The sequence below is a fragment of the Coenobita brevimanus genome, chromosome 42, assembly GCF_032717465.1.
Source record: "Coenobita brevimanus isolate Jiangsu-jjx chromosome 42, ASM3271746v2, whole genome shotgun sequence".
In the NCBI taxonomy this organism is placed as follows: domain Eukaryota; kingdom Metazoa; phylum Arthropoda; class Malacostraca; order Decapoda; family Coenobitidae; genus Coenobita; species Coenobita brevimanus.
In genome coordinates this window covers 937,454-947,500 of record NC_136995.1, presented here as the reverse complement: position 1 = coordinate 947,500, position 10,047 = coordinate 937,454, and the positions used below count along the sequence as shown (strand labels likewise).

General features: G+C 43.7%; 1 protein-coding gene across 1 annotated transcript in view; it reads left to right on the top strand.

Annotated features, from left to right (window-relative positions):
- The window catches only part of LOC145397652 (IQ motif and ubiquitin-like domain-containing protein), a 10,901-nt gene extending 5,896 nt beyond the window's left edge, over positions 1–5,005 (top strand). The window contains exons 7-10 of the mRNA XM_080270691.1: positions 2,661–2,885; positions 3,656–3,820; positions 4,388–4,573; positions 4,904–5,005. Of these exons, the coding sequence (XP_080126817.1) occupies positions 2,661–2,885; positions 3,656–3,820; positions 4,388–4,573; positions 4,904–5,005 (678 nt within the window). The remainder of the gene's footprint in view (positions 1–2,660; positions 2,886–3,655; positions 3,821–4,387; positions 4,574–4,903) is intronic.
- The last annotated feature ends 5,042 nt before the right edge of the window (positions 5,006–10,047 follow it).

The window sequence follows — 10,047 nt, the reverse complement described above, 5'->3', positions numbered from 1 at the left end:
TGTGTGTGTGTGTGTGTGTGTGTGTGTGTGTGTGTGTGTGTGTGTGTACAGGTATATCTTCTCCAGAGTCTGCTACGAGGATGGCTGGCACGACGAAGGGTTAAATGGCTGAGGCAGGTAAGGTTAACATTTCACCTCACTTCCCCTTCCTTCACCTCACTCCCCCTTCCTTCACCTCACTTCCCCTTCCTTCCCCTCACTTCCCCTTCCTTCACCTCACTTCCCCTTCCTTCCCCTCACTTCCCCTTCCTTCCCCTCACTTCCCCTTCCTTCCCCTCACTTCCCCTTCCTTCCCCTCACTTCCCCTTCCTTCACCTCACTTCCCCTTCCTTCACCTCACTTCCCCTTCCTTCCCCTCACTTCCCCTTCCTTCACCTCACTTCCCCTTCCTTCCCCTCACTTCCCCTTCCTTCACCTCACTTCCCCTTCCTTCACCTCACTTCCCCTTCCTTCACGTCACCTCCCTTTCCTTCACCTCACTTCCCCTTCCTTCCCCTTACTTCCCCTTCCTTCGCTTCACTTCCCTTTCCTTCACTTCACCTCCCCTTCCTTCCCCTCACTTCCCTTTCCTTCGCTTCACTTCCCCTTCCTTCCCCTCACTTCCCTTTCCTTCCCCTCACTTCCCCTTCCTTCACTTCCTCTTACTTCACATCATCTCACATATTTACCTTACTTTACCTAACTGCTTATCACTTCACATCAACTCACATCATCTCGTACCTCCCTTCCAATTTCCCTTCCTCTCCTCTCGTCTTCTCACCTCCCATCACTTCACCTTTCCCGTCCTCACTTCACTGGCCGTATACACATTTCCAATTCATGGCCATTTTCTGCTTTGTAAATGTGATACCTATTTTTTTGTCATATTTAATCTCTATTCATTACATGTTTGAAGCGTGTTTTGTGTTCAGACGAGGTTAACATACTCGTATAAGCTGCTCTTCCTACTCAGTACACGTTTGATTCCTGTTCAGTACATTTGGTTCGTGTTTTGTATACGTATGAGTTCTACTGTACATTTAACTTGCATTTTCTGTTCTGTACACGTTTCCTTCAGATGAGAGCAGAGGAGGAGAGAGCGAGGGCGGAGAAAGAGGAAAGGGAGAGGATGAAGGGGGCTCTGTCTCCCTCCTCCCCTCCCTCCACCATCACCACACCTTCATCATCACCACAACACAACGTGAGTCATTGGTTTCTGGTTCGAACCTCCAGTAAAACAGATTCATGGTTTAGTAATACAAAAATCTAGCTGACTTTCCCTCTCCTTCGGGTCGTGGAGAATACAGTGGTAGAGCAAACTTATTAACAGGTAGCTACTTGTCCTTTTGCAGATTAAATTAGTGTAGTTGTTTTTCTTTATAGTCAGATTTTCATGGCAGTTTTTCTGTGTTGCGTGGTGGTCCTTCTCACTTTTTCCTACCGGCTCCGGGCTGGGGGGGCTTGGTGGGTGGGTGGGGGTCTTCTTGCTCTGCTACCTATATCTTCGCCCCATAGCATTAGATATCATAGGCACAGTTTTCTGAAATGCTCGCAGATAGCCAGAAAGGACCATTAGGTGTGGTGATGTTAGCTCTTTTTATTCCTCCTTTGTTCTCCCTTTCAGCTCAGTTGGTGGCCAGGTGTAGTCAGAGTGGAGGGCCAGTGTAAATAATAACCCAGGAGATTCATTCCTACCGCATAGATAAAATTCGTCGAGTTTCATGCACCCGTGACAAAGTTTTAAGTTGTGGGAGTGGCTCAGTTCCTTCAGATGAAAACATAACTGATTTATTTTTTTGAAAATGATATATACTGTTGGAAGGGCATGTTTATAGGAATATAATGTAAAAAAAGGTAAACCTAAGTAGTGGTGGTGGAAAGCGACGCCTTCATGTGGTGACACTGATGTAGTTTGGCAGTTCCAGTACCAGGTTATATAAACGGTCCTCATCCCCCTCCCCATCCTCCGAATAGAGGAAGCGACAATCCACCGGTTTCACTTCTAGATCAGGCTGAGGCAATAACAATACGCCGTTAAATAGTGCTTCCCTGACGGTAACGTATTTCCTCTTGTGGCTGAGGTCCCCCAAGCATTTTATATACATTGAGGGCAATGTTTCCTGTTGTGGCTGGGAACGTAGAAATTGGGTCATAATGCAGGGGTGGGGGGTGTATTTAGAGTATATATGAAGAGTCTGCCCATTATTTATCTACAGGATCTCAGATATATGGAAAAATGGCCTCCCTGATAGCAAGGTGAACGAGGAGTGTCCATGGGGGCAGTGTATCCTGATGTGGCTGGGAACGTCTGTAGGAAATGGAACTTAGTACTGGGATGGGAGGGTATATTTAGGCTTGTATGAAGAGTATGCCATTATTTTTTATTTTAATTTATTTTTTTATGCGAGGAAGAAGGAACCAAAGGCCATGAGCACGCAGTAACAGTTCCCTCCAAGAGAAAAACAAAATACAATAGAGAGCCAAATTCAAGATCCGATCATTTTGAGATGCCTGGACACACTGCGTTTGAAAGACTGGAGATCATAGGCAGCAGGAAATACAGACAGAGGGAGACAGTTCCAGAGCTGACCTGTTGCATAAATGAAAGACTGGGAGTAACAGTTAACTCTTGCATTAGAGAGTTGGATGCCCAGTATAAGCTCAAATTGCCTCCCTTACAGCGTGGAGAGCGAGGAGTGTCTATGGTGGAGCTGTATTCGCGGCTGGAGTCCTGGCGGCGGAGGCAGGTCAGTGCGATAAACGAGACGCTGACGGGGCGGGAGAGGCGCGCTGCCCTGGTGGCGCTGCTCAACAAGGAGACGGAGCTGCTGCGTTCCCTGGAGGCGCACAGGGCGGCCAGGTCCACCAGGCGCAGGAACCAGGCCGTTGCTGCCTTCCTGTACGAGGTGGGTGGCGGGAATTGTGAATCCTGTGTCTTAATTACTCTGATTTAGCCTGAAATTTCACCTCTCTCCCTCACTCTCTCTCTCTCTCTCTCTCTCTCTCTCTCTCTCTCTCCTTAGTTCATATATTTTCTTTCGACTCTAACTTGGCCTAAAATTGCTGTCTCTCTCTAGTTTTTATTGTTCATTTTATTTTTATTTTTTAACGGCCAAAAGCTGCCTTCTCTCCATCATGAATCTGACTTGTAACAATGGATAAACTCCTGAATGTGATGCTAGTCATGAAGAAGTGCAGAGGAAGGATGTAGAGCCACAGCATCGTTTTTCTGCTGAGCTTCGTGAAATAAGCTACAAAAGGACGAAAATCGGGGCCAATTTAGGAGGAAAACAGTGTAGATGACGTGATGATGATGATGATGATGATGATGAGAGAGAGAGAGAGAGAGGTTTAGGGGGGTATGGGTGTGTGAGAGAAGAAGGATGTACTGTATGTGTGTGTGTGTGTGTGTGTGTGTGTGTGAGAGAGAGAGGTTTAGGAGGGTATGGGTGTGTGAGAGAAGAAGGATGTACTGTATGTGTGTGTGTCTGTGAGAGAGAGAGAGAGGGGGGGGGAGGGTTTGGGGGTATTGATGTGTGAGAGAGGAAGGGTGTACCATGTGTGTGTGTGTGTGTGTATGTGTGTCTGTGTGTGTGTCTGTGTGTGTGTGTCTGTGTGTGTGTGCGTAATAGAGAGAGAGAGAGAGAGAGGGGCCAACAATATTACACTTTTGCAGGTGTCGCGAGCGCAGGTGTGGGGTGTGTGTGGTGGCCGTGTGGAGGTGGAGGTGGTCACGCCGGATACCCACCCCATCAGGAGCCTCGCCGCCCTCACCACCGCCCTTCTGCAGGATGCCTCGCACACACAACGGGCACACCACCTGAACTCGCTCATACACACGGTAGGTCCAGAGAGAGAGAGAGGGAGAGAGAGTATGTGTGTGAGAGAAAGAGAGGGGGTTTGTGTATGTGTGTGTGTGTGTGTGTGAGAGAGAGAGAGAGAGTATGTGTGTGTGAGAGAGGGAGGGGGTTTGTGTGTGTGTGTGTGTGTGTGTGTGTGTGTGTGAGAGAGAGAGAGAGAGAGAGAGAGTGAGCTAGTGGGGTCAGAAGTTCTTGGTCAGTATTTTACCCCAGGAAATTGAGTGTGTTATCAAGATGAGAGATTCAAGATGGAGGGATGGGGAATGGAAGAGGGGAGGGGAGGGTGGAGGGGGAGGGGAAGGGAGAGATGCAAGAAGTGAGGGGAAGGAGGAGGGGAGAAGGCATGGAGAAGTTAGGTATGGAGAGAAAGAAGGGAGGAAGTAAGGGATGGAGGGAGGTTGGGGTAGGAAGGTAGGGTACAGAGGGGAAGGGAGGAGGAGGAGGGAGCAAGGGAGGGAGGGGAGGGATAAGGGAAGAGGTACGTAGGGAGAGAAACATTGGAGGTCATCATTATCATCATCATCATCATCAATTTTTCCCCTCCACAGATTGACACTTACCAACCCAGCCTGCAGGGGAATGAGTCGGAGTGTGAGGGTAGACGGAGGGTGGGGAGGGAGCTGGTAGTCCTGGCGGGGCGTGGGCTGCACCTCCTGGCCCGGGGCACCACTGACGCCAGGCTACGGGGACTGCGAAAGAGGCTACACACGCTGCTGATCACCTACTTGCACATGGTGGGAGGTTAAAGAGTTTTGGTAGCAGTAGTGGTGGTGGTGGTGATGGTAGTACTACAGTAGTAGTAGTTGTAAGAATAGTAGTAATGGTGGTGGTGATGGTAGTAGCAGTAGTAGTAGTAGTAGCAGCAGTAGCAGTAGTAATAATAATAATAATAATAATAATAATAATAATAATAATAATAATATCCTATTGTATCATATCGTATCGTTTATAAATGCTCATACATCCTTGCATGTGTCGGCCTTGGTCACTTAATGGCGGCTTATGACTAATAATAATAATAATTATAATAATAATAATAATAATGGCTGCCACGCCCCTGACAGGTACAAAGCCGGGTGCCTTCAGTGGTTGCACCCCGCAGTTTGAGGGCCGCGGGAGCCTTACCAGTCCTGCCCCCTCACCCCCCTCACCCCAGACACGCCTGACACACCCCAGCCCCTCTGTCTCTACCATGCCTTAGTATTTCTGGTGGTTTCACTTACATAGAACATTAGATACAGGCTCCAGTTATCCCCTCCGAGTGCCACCGTGGTGCTGAAGAGGGATCCCTTCACGTGGTGGCATCGATTTGCAAACATCCCTCAACCCTTTCTCAACCCTCGTAATGGAGATGGTGTACTGTAGGAGTTACAACACTGGCCTGCACTCCACCAGGTTCACGTTTACATGAGCCTGGAGCCTTGAGGACAACTATATCCTATTTGTTCTAACTTGGCCTAAACTTGTCATCCTTCCATTATTGAATGCTGAGATATTGCAGTAGGCTAACACTAGTATATAATGTTAGTCACGAAGCAGTGCTACAGAAAGAATGTAGAGCCGCCACAATAATTTCTTTTTCTGCCACTGAACTACTTGAAATAACCCACAGAACGATGAAAATTTAGGCCAAGTATAAGTAAATTAAGTATGGCACCCCCTCCCTCCCCCTCCCTCTGCCACAGCATCCGCACACTTCTTCCAGCGACGCAGCTACTACTGGAAGAGTCGCTGGAACTCACCTCTCTGGATGCTCCTCAGGGTTCTCGTCGTTTCAGAATGGATGTGTTCAGTTAGGCCAAAACGACGTGTGTCATTGTAAATAGTAGTCTAGAGAGGAGTCAGTAGTCAGGTGATGTTAAATATGAGAATAAGGTGGATATGAGACTTGTGAAGTTTTTCCTGGCCAAAAATTGCTTGGTAACGTGCGATGCGTGAGTAAAAGTTCTCTCTCTCTCTCTCTCTTTAATGAAACCAAGAGCCAGGAGCCCGCAAAACTTCCCACCCACCATTCTAATTCTTTCTTCATTTGCGTTAAAATAAATAAATAAATAGAAATAAAGAGTTGATGGCGTCTGTACAGTGTGAGGAATTTGTATATTTTTAAAGTTAGAGTGGAAACGGGAAGAGTTAATTGAAAATGCGTCCTGGAACACACGTGGTTATCCCATATACCGCTTTTCAGGTTTGTTCAGGCTACATCCAGACGATTCTCTCTCTCTCTCTCTCTCTCTCTCTCTCTCTCTCTCTATCTATCTATCTATCTATCTCTCTCTCTCTCTCCGTAGCTGAAGGAAATCGTCTGGTAATACTAATATAATAAAGTCTACGTCAACGATCTGAAAGGGTTGGGGTGGTAAACTAAGTAGCTTTTGAAGATTCCGTATCACCTTTAAGTTTCCGATTTATTCTCCACATTACATCCCAATATCCTCACATATTTTATCAGTGCCAACTGTGTCAATATTAAAACGATAAGTTATAACAATAGAAAATTTTTATGTACAAAATAAGTCGCAAAGGAAGATGTGTTACGTCTCTCTTCCGCCTAAAATAACGTCCCCAGTATTTCCTATTGTTTTTATGCAGTTAATTTGAGGATATGAAAAGTATTGTTTTAGGGCAGTTGTCTGTAGTAGTATTAATTATATGTATAAATTGTAAATAAACTATGGTAGTAGTAGTAGTAGTAGTAATAATAATAATAATAATAATAATAATAATAATAATAATAGAATGGTAAAATGTAATTAATGAAGTAGTTTTGATAGTTTATTATGATTATTTTAGTTAAGTAGATATTGAATGGGTAAATTTTATGTATTTATGTCTAAAGTTGTGTAGATCAGATTTTCATTCTTAGATCTTTAGTGGAAAAGTTTCTGGAGAAGGTAAAGAAGTTGTATGCGGCTTTCATGGATTTGGAGAAAGCATATGACAGGGTGGATAGACAAGGATTGTGGAAAGTATTAAGAATATATGGAGTAGATGGGAAGTTGTTGAATGCTGTGAAGAGTAGTATGATGGTGCGAAGGCTGCAGTGCGTGTGGATGGTGAACTAAGTGAATTTTTCTCTTTGAAAGTTGGGTTGAAACAGGGATGTGTCATGTCTCCATGGTTGTTCAATCTGTACATGGATGGGGTAATAAAAGAGGTACAAGGTAGGGTAATGGATGTTGGAGTGGCCCTGGTGAGAGAGGATAGTGTTTGGAAACTTCCTGTACTGTTGTTTGCAGATGATACTGTGTTGTTGAGTGAAGACGAAGGGGAGCTGCAAGGCTTGGTGGATGAGTTTGGGAGAGTGTGTAAGAAACGGAATCTAAAGGTGAATGTAGGGAAGAGTAAAGTGATGGTCTTTGAGAGAGGTGAAGTCAGTGAATGTACAGCGAGGTTGGATGGTGAGGAATTGGAAAATGTGAGTACGTTTAAGTACTTGGGTAGTGTGATGAGTAAGGATGGAGGTTTGGAGGGTGAAGTGCTTGAAAGGGTACAGCAGGGAAGAAAGGTTGCTGGTTCTTTGAAAGCAGTGATAAGAAACAGGGAAGTGAGCATGGAAGTGAAAAATTTACTACATGACAGTATTGTGATACCAACTCTAACGTATGGAAGTGAAGCTTGGACGTTGTTGGAAGGACACAAGTCAAGAGTGAGAGCAGTGGAAATGAGTTATTTAAGAGGAGCCTGTGGAGTCACATGGAGAGACAGGCTGACGAATGAGGATATAAAGGAGCGTTGTGATGTGGATGTGGATGTGATAGGAAGCGTTATGAGGAACACACTGAGGTGGTTTGGCCATGTGGAGAGGATGGGGGGTGAAAGACTGACGAAGAGAGTGTATGTGAGTGAGGTGGAGGGGGGAAGAGGGAGGGGGAGGCCGGGGATGAGATGGAGGGATGGGGTGGAGAGGTATACGAGAGAGGGGGTGTGTGAGTTGGGAGCATGGCAGTGAAATGGCAGGGGACAGGGCGACATGGAGGCGATTTGTTTGTGGCCACCCCAAACGGGATTGAGGCGTCTGGCAATAGATAGATAGATAGATAGATGTCTAAATTTTTTTTCTCTCTGTCTGTCTGTCTGTCTGTCTGTCTCTCTCTCTCTCTCTCTACTATAAATTATGGTGTCTTGATAACAGCGATGATTGACGAGGTAGGTTGAAAAAATAAACACAAACTGTAATCCAGTTATGTTTATTACCATGAAAAACAGAGAAATTCATACTTTTCCAGCATATGCCTCAATTTCAGGATACAGTAGTGAAGATGGGGGATTAATATTACAGCCTCTATGAAAGCAATCTCATTTTACCTTTGAAAAAATAGAAAAAAAGTAAATTAATAAAAAATCGTATCTGACGCCAATCGAAGTGTCAGGAAATTTGGGGAACTCCGATTCTTCAGGAATTAATTCATAGTGTCATCTTTGGAACTCTTTATTTCAGGATTTCATGAGACTAATGAAACTTCAGGTCTGTAATCATGTAATCTACAGTTTCAGGATTAGTAGTCAAGGTTTCAGAATTGATGAAACTTCAGGTATGTTATAAGGTAATCCAGTTTCACTTAAGACTTTATAAGAAAAAAAATTATTAAAACCAGCTAAAAAAAAAAAAAAAACTATAATGAAATAGCTGAAATTTCTGGTAAAGCTAAGAGACAGCTGAAAGAGAACAGGTGAAACTTCAGGTAAGGAAGAGAGAAGTAATATGCAAATTTTTACCTTCAGAACTCGCCACAAACATTTCAGGCTTCAGACACTTTATGAAGCTTCGAAAAAGATCACGTTTCACTCGGATTTCAGTTTCAGTACAGCATTCAGTCGTTAGCCAGAGGTAAGGACGAGACCAGCGGGTGTGTTAGAACCTCTGTGTGTTAGACTGTTAGAGGAGACAGACTGATGCTTGTTAGATAGTTAGTTGAGATAGATATATGCTTGTGATAGTTAACTGAGATAGATTTATGTCTGTCAGATAGAGGAGATATGCAGCGTTGTTAGAGATTTATGTTGCGTTGTTAGATATAGGAGAGATTCATGCTTTGTTAGATGGTTAGCTGAGATAGATTTGTTTCTGTTAGAAATTTATGTCTGTTAGAGGAGAGTTTTGCGTCTTAAATAGTTAACTGAGAGATTTATGCCTCTGTTAGATAGAGGAGAGATTTATGATGCTTTGTTAGATGGTTAGCTGAGATAGATATATATTTCTGCTGTGTTAGTCAGCTAAGATAGATTTGTGACAGAAGCTACGATAGACATACTTGTGTTAGAAAGCCAGTGGATTTGCACCTCTGTTAGATACTTAGATACTAGATAGGTAGTTACGATAGTTATAAGCCTCTCTGTTAGATAATTAGCTATGATACATTATAAGAGTGTATCATCTAAGCGCCTAAGTCAGCAAAGACAAAGCTCTCCGGGTGAAACGCGATCTTTTGAATTTACTTGTGAAACTGAAGCAGAAAGTTGGCCAGAAAGGAAACCAGCCCATGTTAAGTGTGATTTAATTTTCCTTTCCTGAAATTTCGAGACCTGAACGTGCGATTGCAAAAATGAATATATACTTTTTTAACTGAAACTTTTTTGATGGTGAAAATTTAAGACCTGATCACTATTATGTTTTTTCTTTTTTTTTTTCTATTTCCTTCTTTTTTTTAAAAAAAATTTAAAGACCTGAACACGCGATTTAAAATAAAGTCCTCATTACCAAAATATACTGACCTGAAGACACTATTTCAAAATTATCATATACTCGACTTTTCCGTTATTTAAGCATATACACCTCTACGCTTTCAAAATGGGAGGTTCCAATACTGAATTTACGACCTTGAATACACACTTTCCTATATGTATATCGTTTTATTTTGCCATCAAGAGGACGAGACCAGCGGATGTTTACGGTAAGGCCATTGACTGACTAAACACGTCCCGGGGTAAATTTTAAACCCTGGTATATAAATAGCCTGGTGTGGTGTAAACTGGTGTGGATGAGGCCACCACTCTTTCTGGTATATTGTAGAAGGTTAGTTTTATTTTGTGGTGTACTGGTGTAAACAAAACGCCACCACTGCTTATGGACAGTATATTGAAGGTTTATTTGTATTTTGGGCCTGGTGTATTCGAGATCATGATGTGGTGGAACCTGGTGTTGAAAAGGAACCACCACTCTTGCTGGTATATTGTAGAGCTTTTATGTATATTATGTGCCCGGTATATA